Raw genomic sequence first — 27,319 nt, forward strand, 5'->3', positions numbered from 1 at the left:
ATAGGAAGGCCAGACGCCAGGGGGCCCCATCCCCAGGCCTGGGGGAGGGGAGGTCCTGTCTTTTTAATTGGATTTTTTTCATTACTGCGTTGTATGAGTTCTTTATATATTTTGGATATTAACCCCTTATTACATATATGGCACACAAAAATTTCTCCCAGTCTGTAGGTTGCCTTTTCCGTTTGTTGATAATTTATTTTGCTGTGCAGAATCATTTTAGCTTGATGTAGTTTGGCTTATTGTTTGCATTGTGTTTGTTCTTATAATTGTCATATCCAAAAAACATTGCCAAGACTCATGTCAAGGTCTTGCATTTAAGTCTTTAATCCATTTCAAGCTAATGTTTGTCAGTGGTGTAAGATAGGGTCCAGTTTCATTCTTTTACATGTGTTCATCCAGTTTTCCCAGCTCCATTGATTGAAGAGACTATTTTTCATTGAGCATTCTTGGCTTCCTTGTCAAATATTAGTTGACCATATATGCTTGGATTTATTTCTGAACTCATCCTTTTGTTCCATTGGTCTTGTGTTTGTTTTTATGCCAGTCATACTGTTTTGATTACTATTGATTTATAACATAGCTTGAAATCAGGAAGTGTGGTGCCTACTGCTTTATTCTTCTTTCTCAGGATTGCTTTGGTTATTCAGGATCTTTTATGGTTCCATAATGCTGCTACGAACATTGCAGTGCATATATCTTTTTGAGTTAGTATTTTCATTTCTTCAGATAAATACTTAGTAGTAGAATTGCTGAACCATATGACAGTTCTATTTTTAATGTTTTGAGGCACCTCCATACTGTTTTCCATACTGGCTGCACTAATTTACATTCCCACTAAGAGTGAATGATGGTTCTTTTCTCCACATCTTTGCCAACAGGCACATGAAAAGATACCCAATGTCACTAGTCGTCAGGGAAGTGCAAATCCAAACCACAATGAGATATCATCTGACTTCTGTCAGAACGGCTATTGTCAAAAAGACAAAAATGATCCTTTAAATATGTTGCTAGTATTTTGTTGAGTATTTTTGCATCTATATTCGTCAGGATTATTAGCCTATAGTTTTCTTTTTTCTTAATGTCCTTTTCTGCTTTTGGTATCAGTGATAATGCTGGCTTCGTGAAATGATTTGGGAGGGTTTTCTTCTCTTCAGTTTTTTGGAAGGGTTTGAGAAGGATTGGCATTAGTTCTTTAAATGTTTGGTGAAGTTCATCAGTAAAGCCATCCAGTCCTGGGCTTTTCTTCATTGGGAGATTTTTGATTACTAATCTAATCTCCTTATCAGTAATTACTCCATTCAGATTTTATGTTTCTTCTTCACTCAGTCTTGGTAGGTTGTATGTTTTTAATTTTTTTTCCATTTCCTGTAGGTTGTCCAGTTTGTTGGCATCCAATTATTCATTCTTTATCCAGGAAGTTCCCTTGTGGCACCATGGGTTAAAAATCTGGTATTGCTGCAGCTGTGGCACAGGCTGAAACTGCAGTGTGGGTGTGATCCCTGGCCCAGGAACTTCCACATGCCATGGGTGCAGCAAAGAAAAAAAAAGTCCCATCCAAAATACGCCTTCACAGAAACATCCAGAATAATGTTTGACCAAATATCTGGATACCACAATCTACCCAAGCTGATAGGTAAAAGTAGCCATCATACTTCAGATCCTGTTACAACTGCAGTATTTCAGGCCCTGCCACAGACATTCACCCTTCTCAACCCATAGAAAGTGCACCCTCCTACCATTACTTAACTACCATTCTTTGATGCATATTAGGGTGCTAAGAATAGCTGGACATCAATTCTTCCTGCTTTATATTACTTTAGTGGGGGTGGGGTACAATGCCTCATCTTGCATGATCTGGGTCTGAGGTTTCTGGCCTTGAATATGGCCACCAAGGGAATGGAGTGTTCACACACCATCTAACCACTGGCTTTCTCTAGCACAGGAGTTGCAGGGTGGTAGGATCATAAGGAGCAATGCCTGGAGGGAAATTCTGTGATCATTAAGAGAATGATTACAGCATTATTATAGCATTATGGTTAAATGGAATCCATATTTTGGAAGACAAGCAGTAGTAATAGGGCTTGGGGTGGGGGCTAAAGGCAGGGATCCTAGGGGTAAGGGTTCTGGGACAAGGTTTGGGAGTGGAGGGTACCACACAGGAGCCAGAGTAATTCTGAAGGAAGGCACACAAGTTAGTTGGAGATGGAGGACAGACAGAGAGAGAGAGGAGGGAGGAAAGCTTCAGGGTTAGCATTTCTCCAGGATTATAAGAGAAGGGAAATTGAAGGAACTGGTAAGAGAACAAGTGAATGGAAGACTGAGGCAACATCTGAGCTGGCTAGAAAAGGAGGCCTGATGATGTAGAGAGAGGAAGTAGAGGGGCCGTGAGATGGGTTCTGTGTTCCTTGTCTATGAGGGAACTGAAGCAGCTTTGAAAGCCTGGGTTGAGCCAGACACTTTAATTGTTGGCTTACTCTGAGACTGTCTCTATTCCTCACAGTGCAACTAAGAAGTGTGCACTGTGGTCTCTATTCTCCACGTGAGAAGGCCAAGACTTATTTCTGATCAGAGGCACTACTTGGAATCACATGGAAGTACTCCTTATGTAATGGCAATTATCCCCTTAGTTCATATTTTTAAAGACATTCACAAACCAATATATGGATCCCTCATGTAAATGTACATAAAGAACTGAGAAGTGGAAAGTGGCAGGAAATAACTTAGGCAAGACCCCCAAAATGGAGGCATAATTTGTAAACTGGTAGTACCTCCCCTATGTTGTCATTTATAGGAATGTAACTTGAAATTTTGCATTGCCGCTATTTTATTTTCAAAAATTATGCTTGCTTGTGTCTAAAGTACAAACATTACAGAATTGTGGAAAATAAGTTGTGCAAGGGTCCCTTTCAACTCTTGCCTGCAATTCTGAACTGCTAATCGCCAGTTGATGAGAAAAGTTGCACTGATCTTACTTAACATAATGTGATATTCCATGTTGTTGTTTGTTTGGAGGTGAAATGAAATGGCTGAACCCCTTCAAACACACAGACATGGAGCATGTGGGCAAACAGGCTGACTCTCTGCTACCCTAAGGTGCTGAAGTGAGATCGCTCCCACAGTGCACCTTAAGAATGGGGGAGGGGCAGTACAGCAGATAGATAAGAAGCCCTACAGAAGCATGGTGAAAGGTTGGAAAAGGCTCGTTTCTCATTCACCTGTGTACAAATCTTAAAATTGTTCATGGTATGGTCTTTGGAAAAGATTAGGAATAATGAGTAAAATACATACGTCCTCATATCCCTTCCTTCCTTCCACAGTCCTCACTAGCCAGTAGGCCTCCCTTGCAAAGCCTCTGTTGCTCCCAGTCACATGCCTGCTTCTGCAAGCTTCCAGGTAGCATCTGACTGAGTCACATTGTCTCCAAAACCAATCACTGGAAGCAGATTATGTCCTTTCTCATCAGAATTTATTGACAAACTATCTACAGATTCAAGCCTGATGTATCTGCTAGGAGCTGCCAGGGTCAACGGGGGTCAGGGAGGCAGGCAGGGCTTTTCAGTCCTGGACCTACTGGCTCATGGTCGAGGCAGGGAAGAGAGATGCAGGACACACAACATACAACATGCAACATTACTCTTTATTATGAAAATAATCAGCAATCGTGAATGGGGGAAATACACAGAACAACTAATCCTTCAGGTGGTTATGTTACTGGGCCTACAAGGCAGCTTTGGCTTCTTGGTCTACTAGGCCTCCAACCCTAGTCATGGGCATGGCCTGAGGCTTGGAAAAGAAAAACAAAGATGACATGGATGAAGATAAAGATGACATCCAAGGGCTCCTTTTAGGGGATTACTTTGAAGGCCTCTTCTGGGATCTTGCCCTCGGTCTGGAGGGAAGAAGTCGGAATGTCAGAAGAGCCAGCTCCCTGGCCCCCGGCCTCCACCTCCTTGTCCTCCCCAAAGGCCCAGAGAGGGAGTTCCCTCTTTAACCTACTTGATCCCCAGACCTCACCTTGAGTATACTGAAGACTTGCCCAGCTCTGGTGTAGTTCCACTCATTGTCCTGAAGGCACCTGCAGTGGGAGAAGAACAGATGATCTCCACTGGTATCACAGTACAGACACACTGACCTGTAATGCCACCACTAAATTTATGCCACCTTCTTGCTGGGACACATGTACCACTATGATGAGCACCATGTGTCATGACGAAGAGAGGCTCAGAGAAAACCAAACCATCTATCACTAGCATTCATGCCCACTGGAATTCAAGGCAGAAAAGTAGATCTGTGCAGAACGACAAGGGAATTTTTTTTTATAAATTATACACAGACAGACAGACAGACAGACAGACACACACACACACACACACACACACACACACACACACACACACACACTGATCAAGAAAGATGTTCAAGAAAAGAACAAAGGAAAAATTTTAAAGTACAAGTTTCTGGTCATGTTTTATTGAGATGTAATGCCCACACCATTTTAGAGGATACAATTCAGTGGTTCTTAGTGCATTCACAAGACTGTAAAACCATCACAACTACCTAATTCCAAAATAGTTTTATACCTCAAAAAGAAACTTCTTAACCATTCCAAGTTATCTTGGCAATCACTAATCTGCTTTAATTTCCTATGGATTTGCCTATTCTGGACATTTCATATAAATAGAATTAACAATATATAACCTTTTATGACTGGCTTCTTTCACTCAGAGTAATGATTTCAAGGTTCATCCATGCCATGGCATATATCAGAACTGTGTTCTATTTTATGATTAAATAATATTCTACTATATGGATATACTAGATTTACTTATCCATGCATCATCTAAAGGACATTTGAGTTTTTCCCACCTTTTTGTCATTATGAATAATGCTAGTATGAACATTCCTGTACAAGTTTTAGAATGAACATATGTTTTCATTTCTCTTGGTATATACTTAGGAGTGAGTTTACAATAACTCCATATTTAACATTCTAAGGAACTGCTAACTTTTCTCACAGTGAATGCTTCACTTCACCTTCATACCTGTAGTATAAGAGAGTTCTAATTTTCTCCACATCTTCACCTATGCTTATCTTTCGTTTCATTGATTAAAGCTATCTTAGTGTGTGTGAAGTGGTATCTCATGGTTGTTTTCATTTGCATTTCCCTAATGACTAAAGATGTCGAGCATGTTTTCATGTGCTTGTTGGTCATACGTATATCATCTTTAGAAAAAATGTTTATTCAAATCCTTTCTCCATTTTTAAATCGGGTATTTATCTTTTGATTGTTGAATTGTAAAATCCTTCAACATTCTAGACAGTAGACTATCAGATATAAGATTTGCAAATATTTTTCTCCCATTTTGTGGACTGTATTTTCACTTTTCTTTTTATTTCTTTTTCGGCCACACCTGAAATGAAGTTCCTGGGCCAGGGACTGAATCTGAGTCACAGCTGCCGCCTACACCTAAGCTATATCAACACCAGATGCTTAACCCACTGCGCCACAGCAGGAACTCCTATTTTCACTTTCTTGATAGTGTCCTTTGATGCACAAAAGCTGTTATTTATTTATTTATTTATTGGCTGTGCCCATAACATGTGGAAGTTTCTGGGCCATGGATTGAACCTACGCCACAGTGGTAACCAGAGCCACAGCAGTGACAATGCCAGGTCCTTAACCCAATGCACCACAAGGGGATTCCACAAAAGCTTTTCATTTTGATGAAGTGCAATTTATTTGTTGCTTTTTTTGGGGGGGGGGCCACACCTGCAGCATATGGAGGTTCCCAGGTTAGGGGTTGAATCAGAGCTGTAGCTGCTGGTCTACACCACAGCCACAGCAACTCAAGATCCGAGCTACATCTGTGACCTACACCACAGCTCATGGCAACACTGGATCCTTAACCCACTGAGAGAGGACAGGGATCAAACCTGCATCCTCATGGATACTAGTCAGGTTTGTTTCTGCTGAGCCACAACAGGAACCCCTTTATTTGTATCTTTGGTTGCTTGTGCTTTTGGTGTCATATATAAAAAACCACCGCCTAATTCAAGGTCATGAAAATATGTACCTATGTGAGTTTTTCCAGTTGTATATCTTACATTAGATCTTTGATCCATCTTTGATCCAAATCCACACACACTTGTCCTGTGTGTGACAGACATGAAAATGCTTTCTTTTTGCATGTGAATACCCATGTGTCCCAGAACCATCTGCTGAAAAGACTGCTTTTCCTCCATTAATTCTTTTGGCATCTAATTGAAAATTAACTGGCTACAAATATCAGGGTTTATTTCTGTACTCTCAATTCTATTGTACTGACCTATCCAAATGTCAGTTATATGTAGTCTTAATTACAGAATAATTTTTGAAATTGTGAGGATCAGAACTTGTATGTCCTCAACTTTATTCTTCCACTTTAATATTGTTTTGACTATTCTGGGTCCATTGCATTACCATGTGAATTTCAGAATCATCTTATCAGTTTCTGGAAAGGAGCTGGCTAGAATTTTGATAAATAGGGTGTCGACTCTACAGAGCACTTTGAGTAGTATTACCATCTTAACAATATTATCTTCCAGTTCATGAACACAGAATTTCCTTCCATTTTTTAGGTTTTCCTTAACTTATTCCAGTAATGTTTTGAAGATTTTAAAGTATAAGTTTTTCACTTCTTTTTACATTTCTTCCTAAGTATTTATTCTTTTTGATGCTATTATAAATCATATTGTTTTCTTAATTTCAATTTAGGACTGTTCATAGTCAGTGCATAGAAATACAAATTATTTTTATATATTGATCTTGTATTCAGAAACTCTGTTCAACTTATGTATTCTAACAGTTTCTCAGTGAATTTCTTAGGATTTTTCCATATAAAAGACCATGTCATATAAGCCTGATACTGTTTTAAAATGCTTTACGGGAGTTCTCTTGTGATGCAGCAGGTTGAGGATCTGATGTCCCTGCAGTGGCCTCGGTTGCTGCTGTGGCATGAGTTTGATTACTGGCCTGGGAATTTCTATATGCCATGGCCGTAGGTAAAAAAAAAAAAAAAATTACATATATCATCATAAAATTAGGATTTTTTTTTTTCATGAGCTTACTTTTTGAGGGAAGTAAAATATCCGAATAATTATTTTTCCAAATTGACTGTGTGTTTCCATTACTAATTCCCTCATTATCCCAGCTCCCTCATATCTTCATCCACACACAATACTCACTTCTCAGACCATTGGAGGTTCATCCCAGACTGACTGGAGAAAGCTTTTACAATTTGCTGCTGCTCTTCAGAGAGGGTTGGCATGGAGCTGGTGGACGGTGTGGGCACTGAGATGGAGAATGTGCTCTGAGTCTTTTTAGGGCTGGCTTCTCTCACAAAAAGTTCATCATTCACAATGAAAAGACTGGAGGAAAAATGGGCAATAAGACAATGGGACAAAGAGACTACTCTACACCTGCAAAGATGACCCTGCTTCCAATGCCGCCCAGGAACCAGATTCCATCCATACCCCTTCTGCGTCTGTCCTCCAGGCTCCTTGACAGCCGCATCTGCCCCTCCCACAGAGCCCACCTTTGGAGACTGTCTACCAACTTCATGAGATTTATAGGTTTATCCCCAACCCAGGAATGATTCTGCATTTACCCTTTACAACAGCCCAAGGAGTGGACAGTCTGATCCCCATTTTCAGAGGAAGTCACTGAGCTACAGAGAGGGCATGTGACTTGACCAAGGTCACACAGCAAGTGACCTTGGGTCAAGGAGAGAACCCATGTTTCGATTCCAGAGCCCAGGCTCTTCTTCACCACTAGGCTAGACTGCTCCTCGGAGCTATGGGCTGGGGTTTCCACAATATGGAGAAAACCTAAGGTCTGCACCTCCACAGTCCCACCTGGAGCCCAGGCTGAGATGGGTGTTCCCAGCCACAACACAGCACTCACCTGGAAGAGGTGGCAGGGGTAGCGATGAAGGTTCGGGTGAAGGCACGAACACAGCCCTGAGACCAGCCTCCCACTGCAACGACCAACAACAGGACCCCTTAGAGCCCCACGTGCTTTACATGCACCCACGGGGTTCCCAGTCAGGGTCTGACTTGACATGCAGGCCGAGGGGACACCTGTTCATGAGTGGGCAGGGTGTTGGGAAGGGGAGGGCAACTGTAGGAGCAGACTGCTCCAGTGACGGGGCCCCTCGACCACCACTCCACAAGTCCACGGGATGCATGTTCCACAGCTGCCCAAGAGGTGGACATTACCACCCCACTTTGCAGAGGAGGAAACTGGGGTTTAAGCAATGGCCCAAGTTCTCAGAGTAAGGATCTGGAATGAGAGCCATCAAACCCCATGACCTGGGTCCCCAACACCCAGTGCGTGCAGGGCGGAGGGCATGACCGCAGGCCACACCTGGGTTGTCTGTGGGAGGAGTGAAGGCTGGAGAACCCAGAGGGGGCGGGAAGGGAGGCAGGGATTGAGGACCTGTGAGAGTTCTGAGAGGGAGCCCCACCAGGGGGAGGGCTCACTGGGGCCCCTGGGGAGGGGGCTACACACACCCACCTTCCTTGAACACCCCGGTGACAGAGAAGCAGAGCATCGTTTCCTGAAAGGGAAGAGCCCAGGTGCTCAGTCAATACCAAAACCTCCTATCCACCCACCTGTGGTGGCTTCCCAGTCCTGCCCGAGGGAAGAAGCCCAAGCTCACCGTCTTGAGCCACATGTCCACCATGAAGGAGCTGAAGTCATGCTGAGTTTTGGGCAACACACAGAGGGAATGCACAATATCATGTTTTGTGTGCTTCAGCAACTGGACCCTCAGGTCTGTGGGGGGAAGGGAAGCAAGCAAAGGTCATGGCTGCCCCACATGCCCTGGGCCCCAGGACTGACCCCTTCAAGGTCCCCTTTCCCACATAGTCTTCCCATCACCCACTCACGGGGGTCCTTGAGCTTCTTCATGTTCCTGTTTGCTTCAAGGTACTCGTACAAGCTGCTTCTAGGAGAAAAAGGGGAACAGGATGTGGGGTTTCAGCCAGCATGGGGGTTTGCAAGAGCTGGCCTGTATCTGCAGGGAAGCCCTGCAGCCCGCCAGCCCGGGAGCAGTGTGTGAGCTGGGATACTCACGGGGCCGGGTCCTTGGGATTGAAGGGAATGGTCAGGGAGAAGCAGGCCCTTTGGTGGTAAGCACCCAGGAGACCATATCGATCTCCAGAGTCATAGATCAAGTAATACCTGAGGGAGAACAAAGAGAACAGGCTGTTTGTGTGATAGAGGCCCCAAATGAGACTTGAAAGTCCCTGTGAGCAGAACTGGGCATGGGTGGCCTTTGCCTGTGCTGCCCTCCCCTTCCTCAGATTCCCAGGGAAACTCACTGCTGCAGGAATTGCAGAATTAGACTCTTCAGCGCATCAGATCCTTTATAGCTTTCCTGGAATCCAAAGACATTTCAGGTGACACAGTTGATAAAACCTCCCTTGCAAATACCCCAAATGTTGTTTGATCCTCTTCCTCACCTTGCAGGGCTTTAGCACATAGGGAGTATCAATGTTAACGATCCTTGGTGAGGGTAACACCCGGCCGTCCTGGAGAGAGGAAGAGGAAGTCAGCAGTGGAGACTGGGGAGCTAGCCCAGGATGATCCAGGGGGAAAAAAGATGCCCCCCAGAGGGTGAGTTCAGAGGTCAGATGTCAAAGGGCCCCGGAAATTCATTCCATGGACAAGCTCACAGTGGGTGTCTTGATCATGAGGTCTCAAGGATGGAAGCAACTACTGTTATATGCAAATTGTGTGTGTGTGTGTGTGTGTGTGTGTTTACGGATATTTTTCCAGCGAGTATACCCATGTCTATTTCAGAAGTTCTTCTGCCCTAAAATGGTTAAGGGTCCGATGCAAACATGTAATGTAGGCAAGACCCACCGGGCTTGAGGGCAGGTGCAAAGGTCACCTATGTAAGTGAGACACAATGATGAACACAGGCACTTACCAGGCGTAACAACTTGGGGAAGCATTCTCTGATGGCACTGTCCAAAACCAAAAATAGAAAGACGTGATGGACAGATCAGGGTTATGAAGCCTCTCTCCCTCTGTCTCTCCCTCTTTCTCTCCTTCCTCTCCTTCCCCCCTGGGGGCTCCCCCGAGACTGCCCTGACTCCCTTCTCCAGGGCCACAAGAAGCAGCATGTCAATCCCATGCTCCAGGCCTTCCTTCCCCCCTTCCTCCCTCCAGGTCCCCACTGAAGGCTGTGGAGAGAAGAGGGAAGGGGGTGGGAGCCCAGGGCTCGGCCACCTCACTGGGGGTCCAGGATTCCGCCAGGACCAGGACACCCCCAGGGATGGCCCAGGATGCTTGGGCAGGGAGCTGAGTGAGCCAGGGCTCAGGAGGCAGGGAGGGAAATGGAGGGGATGAAGACAGAAAGGGAGGGAAGGGAGGGGAAGAGATGAGAGAGACGCAGGGGCATAGAGACAAGGCTGAGACAGAAAGCTAAGCAAAGAGAAGGGGAAGAAGCTCTCCCATGGTGGTGGGGGTGGGTGAGGGAAGAAGACAGAAGAAAGAGGAAAGAAATCTCTCCTGCTGCAGCCCCTGGAATGGCCCAGGCACCCAGAATAGGAAGGGAAAATATGCACATGTTGACCTGGGGCCCCACTGGTCCCGGCTGAACCTTTCTCACCTGCGCGAGCTCAGTCTGACCTGGGCATGGGAAACGGAGTAGCCTCGGGGGCAGACCTTCCCCAGGAGGAGTAAAGGGTCAGTTCCCAGCTCAGTATGGGGCTGAGGGTCTCTGGTCCCCTCTTATGATCGCCGTCTTCCCTCCCGATGGCCCCTGCACCTGTTCCTTTCTTACTGATTCCATGCCTGAGGAATCATATTGATTTGGGGCCACCTTGAAGTCCTGTGAAGGACCAGGCAGGATGATATGACATGTCTGAGGAGGGATGGGAAATGCCCCTTAGAGGCGTATCATTCGGTATCCTCCACCACTTTCACCCTCTGACTTTCATTCCTGCCTAATACTCACTGACCACTTGACTCAAGGAACTCTGGGTTCTCCCAAGGAAGACAAAGTTCCTATCATTGGGTCAGAGGAGCAGATGTTATTACAGGAGCCACCCAGGGCCTCAGCCCTCAGCCTGGGGCAAGCAAACCCCCATGTCAACCCGGGGTTGGAGAGGGTACATTTTTGGAGGAAGGGAAAGAGGGCCCTTCTCAGAACGGAGGAGGGAAGCCCCATCTCAGCACAGAGTAGGAAGGCCTGTCTCAGCTTGAGGCCTTGGGCTGCAGGACCCTTCTCAGTCCAGGGCATCAGCATCTGGCACAAGGCCAGTCACTCCTTGTGCTGGGGAGGTGAGGGAGCCCTGCTTCCTGGATATCAATCTTCTCAGGACATGGTAGAGAATGCTGCGTTCAGAGTCGGGAAACAGATCCCAGAGCATCTGAAGAGGTGAGCAGGTCAGAGGGAGGAAAGTAGAACTCTAATCACAAGTGAGGGACACAGAAAAGAGAAGGCAGGGACTGTGGTCTTCCCAGAAGACCAGGGCTGCCACTTTTGACAAAGGGGCACTGTCAGAGGTAATTTAGTCTCCAGTGGGTGAAGGTCACCAAGAAGGGTGTCAAGTTCACACTGACCTTATGTAGGTGGACTGGTTTGGGAAGGTGCCACACAGAGGGTTCCCTTGTAGCCACAGCTCCTCAAGCTTCAGCCCTTTCATCTTGCTCAACTCCCAGGCTGACTTCAGCTGAGAATTAGGTGGAAGAAATTGGACAAGGAATCCCAGGGAAAGAGAGACATCCAGATCCCTGAAACCCCAGCCCCCACCCTACTCCAAGGGTCTCCTCACCTGCCCCTCATCACCACTCCGATGGCCACCACCCCCACTCTCGACTCAACTTTGACCTGGCTCCCTCTTCTCACCTCATTTTTGGAGAGGTTCAGAATCTTGACTGTGGGGACCATCTGTATAATGTCAGACAGGCCATCCAGCCGGTACAGTTTGTTGCTACTCAGGTTCAAGGACAACAGCTTTGGGGGAAGAAGAGTTAGAGTGATGGATACCTCCTAGGGCCTGGGCGACCAACCTCCCTCCACCCCACCCCCTCCACACCCTGCCTTAAAAGCAGCCCTGGGCCGACAGACTCACCTCAGGGAAATTCTTTTCAATGATCTGCAGGGTGGCAGACATGCAGTTTCTTCGATTCAGAATTATATCAATATCATGACCTACCAAGCCTTCAGGGAGGAGAGGGGGTGGGACTCAGGAAGCTGAGTGGGGTCCAGGGCCAGCAGCAACCCCTCCCCATGTTACCATCCCTGTCTCCCTCCAGGAAGACCTCTCTGCCCCCACCCACCCTAGAACAACTGCTGTCACCACACCTGGGTCAAAGCGGAGCCTCTGGAGGTCAAGAGCTTTCTGGGAGACATCATAGCGTTTGTACAAGGTCAGCTGCAGAGAGAGATGGAAAGAGCCGCTCTGAGACTGTGGTGGGGACAAGGGAAACTGGGGGCAAGGGGAACAAGGGTCTGGAGGAAGAAGAGGCGGGTCTGAGTGTTGGCACACAGCACGCCTTGAGTCTGCATTACCTTTAGCTGCTCCATTTCTTCTGGCTCCAACTTATTGCGCACTGAGTAGGGAACAACATCAGAGGGGTTGACAATGATAGGTATCTGTGGGAGGGAATTGTTGGTTAAGCACAAGGAACTCTAGTTCCAGAGGAGATGGCCAGCCCCTGGCCTGTCCTCCTGTCCCAGGATGAGGTACAGGTAATGCCTTCGACACACACCTTTTGGTCCTCCTCATCACAGATCTTGTAGTTGACATCCATCAATGCAGAGGCAGTGCTAGCATCCTGGACAAAGAACCGAGCCCCACTTTTCACGTAATGAAACTGCAGGGATTAAATGCAACAGCAACAGTGTCAGAGGCGAATGACCCTGGATGAACTAGGTCTCTCCCCTTCCCCATGACTACTTATCTGGCTTCACCATCCTCTCTTACATCCACTGGAATGAAGGGAACACTGCAATGGCTCTGGATTGAGTCCATTAGCCATGTTTTGTCATACTTTATCCCGTAAGGAATCTAAGGATGAAAAAAGGGATAGGAGAGAAGAGAGACAACATGGAATTAATGCTGGAGAACAGACCTAACCCAATGTTCTTTTCTGACCTTCTTCTGAGCTTCAAAGGACTGCTAAAGAAGGCACCACTGCAGTCTCCCAAAGCAACAGAAATAAGAGCAAAAATAAACCAGTGGGACCTAATCAAACTGACAAGCTTTTGCACAGCAAAGGAAACCAAAAAGAAAACAAAAAGACAACTTACAGAATGGGAGAAAATAGTTTCAAAATGATGCAATGGACAAGGGCTTAATCTCTAGGATATACAAGCAACTTATACAACTCAATAGCAAAAAAGCCAACAACCCAATGGAAAAATAGGCAAAGGACCTGAATAGACATTTCTCCAAGGAAGATATACAGATGGCCAACAAGCACTTGAAACAATGCTCAACATCCCTGATTATTAGAGAAATGCAAATCAAAACTACCATGAGATACCAACTCACACCAGTCAGAATGGCCATCATTAATAAGTCCACAAAACCATCATTGGCATTGTCTGCACTCTTTGGACAAATGCTAGAGGGGGGTGCTGAGAAAAGGGAACCCTCCGGCACTGTTGGTGGGAATGTAAGCTGGTACAGCCACTATGGAGAACAGTGTGGAGGTAGCTTAGAAACCTATACATAGAACTACCACATGACCCAGCAATCCCACTCTTGGGCATATACCCAGACAAAACTTTCCTTAAAAAAGACACATGCACCCGCATGTTCACTGCAGCTCTATTCACAATAGCCAAGACATGGAAACAACCCAAATGTCCATGGACAGATGACTGGATTAGGAAGATGTGGTATATATACACAATAGGATACTACTCAGCCATAAAAAAGAACAACATAACACCATTTGTAGCAACATGGATGGAATTAGAAACTCTCATACTGAGTGAAATCAGTCAGAAAGAGAAAGACAAATACCATATGATATCGCTTATATCTTGAATCTAATATAAGGCACAAATGAACCTTTCCACAGGAAAAAAAATTATGGACTTGGAGAATAGACTTGTGGCTGCCCCGGGGGAGGGGGAGGGAGTGCGGTGGTTGGGGAGCTTGGGGTTAATAGATGTAGACTATTGCCTTTAGAATGGATTAGCAATGAGATCCTGCTGTATAGCACTGGGAACTACGTCTAGTCAGTAACGATGGAGCATGATAATGTGAGAAAATAGAATGTGTACATATATGTGTAACTGGGTCACTATGCTGTATGGCAGAAAAAAATTGTATTGGGGAAATAACTATTAAAAAAAAAAAGAAGGGACCACTGACACAATGTCTTATGCTTGAGCCAATATGGGTTTTCTAAACACTCTTCCTCTCCATTTGAAGGCTCTCCTCCAAAAAAATTAAGGTGCTAGAGATGATCTTCCTCTTGTAAAGTTTCAGGAGATTTTACCTTGTGCAGACACTGCTTGACCCTCAGACAAGGTCTCTAGAGATTCACCCACCATCTCCCAAACTCAGCTTGCCCAACTGAGACATCTAGTGTGGAGTTGCTCCATATCCTTGGCAGCAGTTTCCATCTTTGCCTTGAGAGAGTCTCCTCTGTTCCCTTTACACTCAGCCTGTTCCCTTTATATTGCTTCTCTGAATTTGCCCTTAGATGAATAAGATTGTTAACTCCTACTAACATAAAGGACAGATTACAAACTTTCTCCAACCAAATAAACTGGCATCTTTACATGAGATCAACACAACTCCCTCTGACTTTTCTCTCCTGCACATTCCACATATTTTTTAGGACACTCACTGTGACCTTGAACCAGCTTGACTGGGTTCTGTCTTGTGTATTCTCCCCTGTTTCTTTCTCCATAGGTTTTCCATTTGTCCAGACAGTAATATGGATGTGGCCCTCACTGTGCCATTTCACTCTCCTGTTGTCTTGCTGGGCAGCAGTGCAGGGAGAGCTGCAGGGGGAACATGGAGAGAAGAAGGGCGAGTGCCCATCAGTGCTCAGAAAGTCTTTTACACACCTTTGCCTCTTTGACACCAGGACTACAATGATGATTTCTCAACCACTGGTCCACTTCTAGCATGCTTCGTCTTTCCAGGGCAAGGAGGAGAAGAGGTCCATGGAGAATGGCAGAGCTGCACAATCCCAGGGGCTGCCGCGCACACACCCTGCTGCCCGGTCACTTACTCTCTTCCTTTGGGGTCCTCCTGGACATCCATCATCATCACATTTCCATCCTCCTCCTGGAGCCCTGAAGGCTGAGGCTCATATCCACCGTGTTCATAACGAGGGCTCCTCTTGCTCAGACTATGTGGGGAAGAACTCCAACCTTCACTTCTTTCTTGAGATGAACTACCCGCATCGTCATAGTCTGTAAAAGGGGAACGAACAGACAAGCGTGAAGACACGTCAGTGGCCCACTCACCTTGTACCCTGTCCTGGGCTAAGAGGATGGTAGGGTAAGCAAAGCACCAACCTGCCCTAAGGGACCCATCCCACACACCCCAGAAAGGAATCCCTTCTGCCTGTCCAGGTAGGAGGGCCTTCTCTGACTGATGGCACTAGCAGGGGAGGAGCACGGGAGGAGGAGGAAGGGGGAGGGGGAGAAAGGGGACGAGGGGGAGAGGAAAACTGTGTCGAACCTTTGAAAACAAGAGAGCGGGATTTATAATGAACAGAGGCGTGTGCGTCCCTGGGTTAGACTGGACCCCAGCCACATGCCAGGAAGGTGCCTGAATCTCATCTTCCCTCAGGGCTTTCTAACCACCACACCAATCCCTGGGAGGCGACCTCTCTCTCATGCCTCCCAAACCCAACCAGCCACCAGACTGATTCCACTACCAATCAGCAAGCTCAACTTCCTCTGTCAGGGCAGCGCGAGCTTTAAAGTCAGGTGGGACCCATGTAGCAGCCTTCTCAACTGTCCCCCTCCCTCCAGCCCTGCTCTCTACAGTACTCCGTTTGAAGTGGCCAGAGTGACCTCTCTTGAGGGCCAGCCTGAAATGCCCTTCGGCTCAGGAGGTGACTCCTTCTAAGCTCAGTTCTTCCATAACTAGGCCCTGAATGACAACCGGCATGATGTGTCTACTACCTGACATGCTGAATGACAACCAGCATGTGTCAACTACCACTTCCAGGTGTTTGGGGATTCTTCACTCTGCTTTCTGTTACTGATTTCTAGTTTGATTCCATCATGGCCAGAGAACACACTGTGGGTGACTGAACTTACTGAGGTTTGTTTGAGGGTCCCAGAGATGGTCTGACTTGTTTGGTGAATGTTACACAGACCCTCAGGCGAAAAATCCTATGCTGCTGTCACTGTGTAGCTTGTCCTATTTGTCATGCAGATCCTGTCAGTGTAATGTGTTATTCAGAACTCCTATATCCTTGGAGACTTCTCTCTAGTAATTCCATCACTTGCTGAGAGGCAGGGTGGGGAGGTGTTGAAGGCCCCAACTCTAATTATGGACCTGGCCGTCTCTCCTTTCAGCTCCATCTGTTTCTGCTTTGTGTACCTTGAGGCTCTGCTGCCTGGTGCACACACATTGAGGATCATTGTGTCTCCCCAGTGGCCTGATCCTTTTGTCATGTTCTAAGGCCTTTTTGGTCTCTTATTCTTTACTCTGACCTCTCCTTTTTGGATTACTGAAGCCACAGGTATGCTTAGCAAGTGTCTTGGTTATACCTCACCCGGTAGCCACCCTTAGGAGTTGCGTTGCCATTCACGCGTCCACCCACAAACTGTCCCCACCAACATATCTAATTCACCACGTGAAAAGCTTTGGAAGCTATTTTGGCAGCTGCAGAAATAAGATGGTGTCAATGACCTCTCCCATAGGTGGATTCACTAACGGTATTTTATTTTGACCACATTCCACTGAAACCGTGAACCAGCAGATAGGCCTACTAGTGGTTGGGGAGGCGGGAGTGGGGGTGGTGGGGGGGAGGGATGATTGTGGTAACTGCACTGCGGGAAACCGGCTTCCTTTGGGTTCTAGCACTTTGGGTTCTCTAGGTTTGTGTGTTGTACATTTTGTACATTAACGATTCCATGCTGTCGCAGGGCATGGCACGCTTACGAGCAGAAATTCTCCCACTCACTGCCGATCACTCCTCCATGTAGTGATTACGACCTGGGCTCTCATTAAGTCCTCTGGGGAGTCACTGCCTTCACTGTGTGGCCCGCTGTCAGGACACTCCCGCTACTCACAACCTCTGGGACCTGCCCTGAGCGGCACTGGAAGTGACATTCAACTCGGCGAGAGAGCACTCGACCCCCAAATGCCACTTCTTCAGTCTCTAAAACTTGGAGGTGGCCTGGAGGGCTCTCTTTCTCCCAAGCTCCAAATCCAACTGGTCAGGAAATTCCCTTGCCCCCCCCCCAAAGTATGTCCAGAATCCCGAGCCACTTCTCACCACCCCCATCACTACCACCCTGGCCAAGACACCAACATCTACCTCCTGGATTCTATGACCATCCCACTCGCCCCTCTGCTGTTCATCCTGGCTCCCCTAGCTGGCTGTTTTCAACCCAGCAGCAAAGCAGAAGTCAAATAATTTCATTGCTTCACTCCGCACCACAAAACAATGGTTTGAATCTCATCAACATGTTAAGAAGCCATGAGTGCACAATGATACTAATCAACCATAACAACAACAAAGAGGAACCTGACTGGTGACCTTCGGGAAATGCCAGGAAACCAACTCATTTTCATGAGAATCTATCATTAAAAGGAAGAAAATCAAATATTAATGGAAAGAGTAAGGGCACGTGGTCAACATATGGTGTATAGGCAGAGGCAGAGTCATTTCGAGGACCGACATTATGTCAGAAATACCATGGCCGAGGGGAAAGCGGCAAACTGAGCTAACAGCTCCAGCGGTCCCCAGGCTGACCAACTAAGTTGGGTACCTAAACAGGGCCAGAGCTCCCCCTCATCAAGGTGATTCAGACACAAGCAACCTCAGGCATCACCTTGTTAAGTATTTGGTAGAATACTCCAGGGAAGCCATCTGGACCTGGGATTTACTTTGTTGGGAGATATTTGATAACTGATTCACTATCTTTAGTCATTAACTGATCTGTTCATATTTTCTATTTATTTATGATTTAGTCTTGGTAGATTGTCTGTTTGGGGGAATTTATCCATTTATTCTAGGTATTCCAATTTATTGGCATATAATTGTTCATAGTATTTTCTTATAATCCTTGTAATTTCTGTAATCAATTGTAATGTCCCTCATTAATTTCTGATTTTAATTATTTGAATCTCCTGTATTTTTTTCTTAGTGAGTCTAGCTAAGGTTTCGTCAATTTTGTTTATCTTTTAAAAAATCCAGCTCTTAGTTTCACTGACTCTTCTATAGTTTTACTTTTCTCTATTTAATTTATGTCTGCCCTTATTGAATTCCTTCCTTCTGCTAGTTTTTGGTTTAGTTTATTCTTCTGTTATGCTGAGGTATAAATTTAGGTTGTCTATTTGAGATTCTTTTGTCTTTTTAATGTACACATTTAAAGCTATAAACTTCCTTCTTAGCACTTCTTTGATGCACCCCATAATTTTTGGTATGATATACTTTCATTTTAATTTGTTTCAACATAGCCTCTAATTTCCTTTGTGACTTCTTCTTTTACTCTTTCATTGTTTATGAATATGTGTGAAGATTCCTCAAAAAATTAAAAATGGAACTGCCATAACAATTCCATTTCTGGGTATATATCCGAAAGAATTGAAAGTAGAGTCTTTTTTTTTTTTTTTGTCTTTTTTTGCTATTTCTTGGGCCGCTCCCACGGCATATGGAGGTTCCCAGGCTAGGGGCTGAATTGGAGCTGCAGCCACCGGCCTTTGCCAGAGCCACAGCAACGCTGGATCCGAGCCGAGTCTGCAACCTACACCACAGCTCACGGCAACGCCGGATCGTTAACCCACTGAGCAAGGCCACGGATCAAACCCGCAACCTCATGGTTCCTAGTCGGATTTGTTAACCACTGAGCCACGACGGGAACTCCTGAAAGTAGAGTCTTGAAGAGATATTTGCACCATGGCAGCACTATTCACGATAGCCAAGAGGTCAAAACAATTAAAATGTCCATTGATGGATGAAGAGATGAACAAATTGTGGTACATGCATACAATAGAATATTATTTAGCCTTATAAAGGAAGGAAATTCTGTCACATGCTACAACATGGTGGATGAACCTTGAGAACATTATGCTAAATGAAATAAGCCAATCAGGATAGGACAAATACTGCATGATTCCACTTATATCAGTTCTCTAATGTAGTCAAATTCATAGAAAGAGACAGCAGAATAGGGTTACCAATGGATGAGAGGAAGGGGCAATGGGAAATTGCTCTTTAAAGTATGGAGTTTCAGAATTACAAGATGAAAAATTTCTGAAGATTGATTTCACAACAATGTGAGTACACTTAACAGTACTGAACTGTACACTTAAAATGCTTATGATGGTAAATATGTGTTTTTCATCATAATTTTAAAAACTGTATATTACAGTATGATTGCTCAAAAGAAAATATTAAGGAAAGTTCATGTTTTGGTATGTGAATATAAACTTAAAGAAGTCAAGGTAAAGGAACACATGAGAATGTCAACTGTGTTTATAAACAGGTGTTTGGAATGCACAATAGTTATACTTTCATGTCTATGCTCTATTTGTATAAATGGCTGGGTCAGGGTTTTGCCATGTGCTTAGGTGGAATCACTATTCCTACTGACTCATTACTCAGCAGAATAGAAATAATTATTGATAATCGGATCCACCTGTCTTCTGATTATTAAACTACAACACTTTGGACAATTCATCCAACATCTCCTGATCTCAAATTACTTATATGTAAAAATCAGGGATTAAACACCACCTTGATCAAGATATAAAGCAGAAGCTCCTGTAGTGGCTCAGTGGAAATGAATCTGACTAGCATTCATGAGACACAGGTTTGATCCCTGGCCTCGCTCGGTGGGTTAAGGATCTGGCGTTGCTGTGAGCTGTGACATAGGTCAAAGACGCAGCTCAGATCTGGCGTTGCTGTTGCTGTGGCTGTGGTGTAGGCCAGCTACAGCTCTGATTCTACCTCTAGCTTGGGAACCTCCATATGCTGTGGGGGCAGCCCTAGAAAGAAAAAAAAAAAGATATAAAGCATATACCACACTCCAAATGGTTCCCAATTAATCTTTTCACCTCTTGGCTCCATATAAACTTTGATCTGCTTTCAGTATCTATATATTAGTTTTGCCTGCTGTTGAATTTCTTATAAATTCAATCATACGTACTGTACATCTCTGTGTCTGGCTTTTTACACTAGCAGAATGTTTTTAAGATTCCTTTATGTTCTTGCCTTTTTTTATTGCTGATTAGTATCCCATTGTATGGGTTGTAGTTCCCAACCTTGTTTATGCAGTAGAACCACTTGGGGAGCTTGGGAATATCACTATCACCAAGCTACACTCACAACAATTAAAGCAGAATTGAGCTGATACCCTGGTAAACACATTTTCTAAATTCTCCACATGACTTCAGTATGCAACCAAGGTTGAAAGCCACCGCATTATATCAGCTTTTGGTTTATCCTTGCCAGTGATCCTAAGAACCAATGCCACCTCTTGCTGGCTTTCCACTCTGTTGTTTTAGGGACTTAGTGATTCCATTAGTTTAAAGAAGAGTTTGGGAGTTCCCATCATGGTGCAGCAGAAACGAATTCAACTAGGAACCATGAGGTTGCAGGTTCAATCCCTGGCCTTGCTCAGTGGGTTAAGGATCCAGCATTGCCTTGAGCTGTGGTGTAGGTCACAGATGAGGCTTGGATCCCGCGTTGCTGTGGCTGTGGCATAGGCCGGCAGCTGTAGCTCCAATTCAACCCGTAGCCTGGACTCCAATTCCACATGCCACTAGTGCAGCCCTAAGAAGAAAAAAAAAAGAGTTTGGCAAACTACAACCCACGGACCAAAGCTGGCCCATGGCTTGTTTTCATAGGGCCTGCAAGCTAAGAACAGTTTTAACACATTTGAACAGTTTAAAAAAAACACAGTATTTCTTGACATGAAAAATTATTTGAAATCCAGATGTCAGTGTCTACACAAGTTTTATTGGAACTCAGCCATACTGTGTCTCTGGAGGCTTCTGCTCTACAACAGCAGAGTTGAGTAGTTACAAAAGAGAACAAATGACCAACAAAGCCTCAAATATTTGTGATCTGGCCCTTTCCAGGAAGTTTGTTGAGCTCTCACTTAGAGCAAGTGTCCTTAAAGCCAATGCACAGTAAAAAAAAAAAAAGCCAATGCACAGTAACTGTGGTGAGTGGCTGACAGTCTCTTTGGCTAAGCCTAGAAAGAAGATTTACTGTAGTTACTTGCAACTTCATTGTAGGGTCCTTACTTGGCAGTCCATTTATTCATGGTGTTCTGGGTCAAGTGTGGGAGTTGAATAAGTGACTACCATTTACCATCAAGATAGCTCACATTGGAGTTCCCATCGTGGCTCAGCAGGTTAAGAACCTGACTAGTTATCCATGAGGATGCGTGTTTGATCCCTGGCCTCGCTTAATGGGTTAAGGGTCTGCTGTTGCTGTGAGCTGTGGTGTAGGTCACAGACATGGCTTGGATCCCATGTTGCTATGGCTGTGGTGTAGGCTGGCAGCTGCAGCTCCGATTCAACCCTTAGCCTTGGAACTCCCATATGCATCAGGAGCAGCCCTAAAAAGAGAAAAAAAAAGATAGCTCACATCACCAGATCTAGAGCTTTATGCATTTATTTTTATGTTCTCATATTTTAAGCAAATATTTATATTTTATTTATTTTTTACATGGATAAATGCAACTTTAGAGGATGGTTAGGTATTTCAAGATCCTAGGTTTTTTTTTGTTTTTTTTTTTTTTTTTTTTTTTATCAACTGCCACCTTCAAAGGTTGCTCTAGGTCAAACCAATGTGACTACCCTTTCATCCTTGCCGTTTACTGAGGTAAACATCACTCACCTTGAGGCAGGAGCTTAAATTCTCCTACTGGGCCTGCAACTCCGGGATCCCATCACCCCCATGTCAATGGCAGGACCTCCCATCTCATCCCCGGCCTTCACAAGTCAGCCACTTCAGAACACTTCAAAGTTGAAGATGCCCCCTGCACTAATATGTTTCTCAGTGCTGTGGGGCAAGGAGTGTTCTCTGAATCCTTAACGTCAGCTGCTGGGTCCAACAACACATTGACTTCAAAGGCATCTTGATTCAAGTGACCACAGGTGGTAACACTTGAAATCCAGTTCCCCTAAAACTGAGTTCCCCTGCCAAGTTTATGATTAATTTCCCTATCCAAAATTTTATTCCCTTTCTTGCCCCAATTATGATCCCCTCAGGATTGAGGATGATCAAAGAAAAGGGGGACTGAAACCTAACACACGACCCTGTGGGGGCCCTCAAGGGTACAAAAGCACCTCTGTGTTCCCTGTTTCTTGTTTGTAGAAAAAGGCTTTGGCCTCCTAGGCCTTCCCTGAGTTCCAAAGAGTGGAGCAAGGAGTTACTAATTAGGGAAGTGAGGGAATGCAGAAACAAAGGAAAAGCAGTCAAGAAACAATAGTGCAGTGATAAAGCAAAGTCCTAGTTCTTCCTCGAGGGATAACAATCTGCTACATATCTTTGAGTTTTTATGTAGAAACTAAGACCCCTGCCCAGGAGGAAGATGGTGACTATATGCTGACCACAAGCACACAGACCCCAGACAGGCTGGAACCAGAAAGCTGAAGATTAAGATTCCTGAAACACTGCCTTATTACCTTGCCACCAATCAGTCAGAAGGAAGTCATGCACCCTGCAGCCCTCTCTCCAAATGTTGCCTTTAAAACCCTTCTCTGAGGAGTTCCCTTGGGGTGCAGTGGGTTAAGGATCCATCATTGTCACTGCAGTGACTCAGGTCACTCCTGTGGCACAGGTTCAATCTCTGGCCCGGGAACTTCCACATGCCAAAAACAAAAACAAACTAACAAATAAAATTTCCCTGAAAGTCATCATAGAGTTCAGGTCTTATGAGCACAAGCAGGCAGTTCTCCTTGCTTGGCATCCTGCAAATAAATGCTGTACTTTTCTTCACCAACAACACAGAGTCTGGCTTTGCTGTGTGACAGGTAAGTGGACCCAAATTCTGTTCAGTAACACTCTTGCAACTAGTTTACCATTGTGTGCCATGGAACACCAATATTTCAATCTATATTATCAATTGGATCCTTACTATCTTCAGGTCCACCTAGGTCAAAGAGTCTATCCCAGATCCCTACTTCCTTCAGGGCCCTTTGCTTGCAACCAATTTTGGTGTCAAGCACTCTAACAAAGTTCCCATTTGCCTATGCTAGATAATCATTCTAGCTATTTTATAAAAATAAGACACTTTTAATAAAACATATTATATGGCTTACAAAAGCTTTTTGAGGGCCAGAAAAATAGTCTTGAACGCTGCCCAGCCAAGGGAAGCCCATTCACGCTATGGGGCTGTTAGAGCTGAAATATCACTGCTGTCTATGCACTAACCAACACTTTTGAATTCCAGGTACTCCACTGTGGCTGCCTATAAAAAAGAGAGACCTGATGCTGCAGGTGACTTCCACATTATTCAGTTTTACCTGTAAGTTTCACTATGGTACATATGCTTGATACACAGAGATCTTGTTTGGAACCCTAAACACAAGTGGGGTCTAGAACACATATACACACACTAGGTCTCCATTCTTGTTTTTAGCTTTCCAGTCTCTACAGTACAGGAAAGCATATAAGAGTGTTTTTAAGGTTGGAATAGTTGCCAAGTGAGCCAATTTGTGGTATATTCCACAGGACCAATTTTTTTTTTTGCTATCACAAATGGTGTATATTCCTAATGAAAATATTATTTTCCACTTGCTGCAATTATTTTGTATATGTTAGTCTTACATACAATAAAATGGCAAAAAGACAAAAAAAAAAGAAAAAGAAAATCAGAAGGCACAGATAAGCCACTTTTGAAAAAGGTGTCTTGCTTGTTCTTACAGTGAAGATGTAAAAGATAAGATAATGTTATGAAAAAAAGCCAATAATTTGGAAATTAGTATTAAATGAGTAAATTCTAGAAAAAACGACTTTTTACATTAAAGAAACAAAATATTAAAAGAGTATTCTTGACAAAGAATGCATGAGAAGGCAAAGTTACTGGTCAATCTTAGTTATAAAAGTGCAAAAAAAATAGAAATAAGATAATAACAAACTTAATCCAATAATGGCTAAAAAAAAAAACAGATAATACCGCAGGGCAAAGTTATATTTATCCCAAACTTGCAATCTTGGTTTAACACTAGGGGATTTATGATATAATTTAACACATTACTAAGATAAAGGAGGAAGAAAAGGATGATTATCACAGAGATTCCAGAAAAAAAAGGTATACAATAAAATTCAACAACCAATCAAGATTAAACAATAAGAAAAATAACTCTTAGATAACCTGGAACAGAAAGCTATTTCTTTAAAATTATAATAGGTATTTTTAAAAAAACTACAGTTAATACCATACATAATAGTGAGACATTAAAAACATTCCATTTTTAATCAGAAGAGGCAAAGACATATCATATCTGTTATTAAGTTCATTAATTTTTGCTCTTATTTCATCATTTTTTTCCTAACAATATGGACAGGTAGGAGATTATTTTTATTAAGTATATGAGAAATCCATAGTCTTTTCATCTACTATCAGGTTTTCTTTTATAAATGTTATTCTTGAATAGCATGAATATCCAAATATCCAATACATTTAATTACATGGAAAAGATTTGTGGCTTACCAATGCTGGAGATTTAATCAAATCCATTGTTGGAATATCAGATGATTAAGGGAGATGGAATTGCAGCATTGAAATAAGGGAATTTCTATGATAAGTACATATGTACTTCATTTAAGAAGATAGTATACAAGGTAGAAAGGAATAGGAACACAAAGAGCATGGACTTTGAATCATAAATCCAGAATGGGCTCTGTCATTGCCCATGTGATTTTAGACAAGTACTTCATCTCTCTGAGCCTCAATTCCATCATGAGGTAGTCATTAGTGCTTTTTGCCACATGTTTCCGTTTCTCCCTGTTCTGAGGACCTGGCAGAGCTGCACTTCTTGACCTCCTTTGTTTAGGCAGGGTTGTGTATGTGACTGGTTCTAGCTAATGGGTTGTGAGTGACTTGTGTTATTTCTGAGGTAAAACTTGGTTGCTGCTTTGAGACCCTCCAGGGCCCTCTTCCTCAGGCACGGTGACTGACAATATTCTAGACAATGGTAGCTCTGTCAGTTTGGGTCTCCAAGTCATTCCGGCCAGAATGGCTCAGATCCCCCAATGTCCACCATCCTGTGATGGGCATGCACCTGCCCATGTGGTGAGAATGAGGGATAAGCCACAGAGATATGGGGATTGTCTATTAGCACAGTATAACTCAGCCCTTCCTGGTTCTTGTTATCTTACTTGTAAATTAAAATAACATCCTCTCAGGATTTTTCTCAGTATTAAGTGAGATAACATGTATGACAAGGTTATCATGACCAAAATGTTATCTGAGGAAGCCTATACTTCAAATGGTCTGTGAATAAATGTTCCATTCCCATAAAAACTGAGAAAATTACCTGTTACAGACTGAATGTTTATGTTCCAACCTAATCTCCAAAGTGATGGTATTTGGAGGTGGGGCCTCTGGAATATGTTTAGTCACGAGGGAGATGCTCTCATGAATGGGATTAGTGCCCTTATAAAAAAGACCCAAGAGAGCTCCCTTGTCCTTTCTACCATGTGAGGATACAGTGAGAAGACAGCCCTTTATGAACCAGGAAGCAGGCTCTCACCAGACACTGAACCTGCCAATGCTTTGATTTTGTACTTCTCAGACTACAGAACTGTGAAAAATAAATTTGTTTATATATGACCCAGTCCATGGTGTTCTATTATAGTAACCTGAACAAACTAAGACACTACTTCTCTCTTTGAGATTCAAATTGTATACTATGTCTAAAACTATGACAATGTAGAAATCCTTTTACCTTTATTTCTGGATGTCCCATAATTCTTTAATGGATGAACACATTTTTGCTGTTGTCTCTCTGACATAGTATTTGGTAGAACAAATCTGGAAGTGCTGAAGTGAGAGGAAAATAATATGACTATTATATAATAAAAATATCACCCCTTTAACCATCTCTCAAAGAATATTTAAATCACTCAGAAATGTAAACACAATCTTATTTGCTAAATTTTACTCATTAAGTACTATCTACATGATTTTTATGAAATGCATCACCTATAAATTTTACTTAATATTTTTTCTTAAATAAATTCACTATTTTTTCCACATGAAGGAAAGGGAATACTTTTCACATCATCTAAAAAGCAATGGTTAGAAAATCAGGAGGAAAATCAGAAGCTAATAGTTTCTAGTTGGACTAATTTAAGCCATTTAGAGATTCCAAGCAGAAAAAGAGCATGGCATCCCACCCCACGTTTTAAAAACTACAACAGCCAAGCAAATATAAAAAACAGCAAACCAAATATAAAAAAACAAAAACAAATTCTGAATCTTCACATCATGGCTACTTTCACACTTTAACTGAAAAAATATCAAATTCTTTTTTCAAATTCTCTCTCCTTCCCTCTCTGTCTCTATAAAATCAATTAAGAGACAGAAATTCAGACCAGATTTGAAATCACTTATGTAAAGTGGCGTCTCCGAGTTCTCTGGCGTCCTTAGCAATAAACGTAGTCAGAGGAGGGCAGAGGTCGCTATCTCATCGCAGATGGCGTAAACGGAAGGGGGAAGGGCGATAAGGGCAGGAGAGGGCAGGGAAAGGAAAGGACAAGTTGCAGAGTCCACCCAGACTTCCGAGCCTGATTGCTGAGAGAAATTCACTCACACCCGCCGCTCGCTACCTGCCGCCTGCCGCCCGCCACCCGCCGCCCGCCGCCGCCTCTGCCCGCCGCCTGCCGCCTGCCCCCTGCCGCCCTCCGTCTGCCCCTGCCGTCTGCCCCCTCTGCCCCTTGCCGCCCGCCCCCTGCCCCCTGCCGCCTCCCAGTCCTGCCAATTCTCTGAGTAAACTAGTACCGCCAATTCTCTGAGTAAACTAGTACCAGTGGGCACCCTTTCCACCTGAATACCACCCACCGTGGCAAGATACAAAAGTTGGTGAAAGGGCTGGGATCTGAGCCAGAATCTAATCAAAGTTCCCCCTGAGCCAGGACAAGGACCT

At 44.1% G+C, this 27,319-nt stretch overlaps 1 protein-coding gene across 1 annotated transcript; it reads right to left on the reverse strand.

The window, feature by feature from the left end:
• Positions 3,641-26,857, reverse strand: LOC100153087 (nuclear RNA export factor 2). Its single transcript, XM_021080220.1, has 22 exons — positions 26,769-26,857; positions 26,120-26,214; positions 15,255-15,438; positions 14,865-15,021; positions 12,983-13,066; positions 12,768-12,872; positions 12,568-12,651; positions 12,361-12,430; positions 12,128-12,216; positions 11,902-12,009; positions 11,616-11,725; positions 9,976-10,012; positions 9,506-9,574; positions 9,365-9,420; positions 9,117-9,224; positions 8,930-8,988; positions 8,701-8,816; positions 8,556-8,598; positions 7,944-8,016; positions 7,226-7,408; positions 4,015-4,075; positions 3,641-3,889 (listed from the first exon to the last, which is right to left on the reverse strand). The coding sequence occupies exons 2-22, from the start codon at positions 26,184-26,186 to the stop codon at positions 3,845-3,847; spliced, it is 1,908 nt and encodes a 635-aa protein (XP_020935879.1). The 5' UTR covers positions 26,187-26,214; positions 26,769-26,857; the 3' UTR covers positions 3,641-3,844.

Source organism: Sus scrofa, chromosome X, assembly GCF_000003025.6.
Source record: "Sus scrofa isolate TJ Tabasco breed Duroc chromosome X, Sscrofa11.1, whole genome shotgun sequence".
Lineage (NCBI taxonomy): Eukaryota > Metazoa > Chordata > Mammalia > Artiodactyla > Suidae > Sus > Sus scrofa.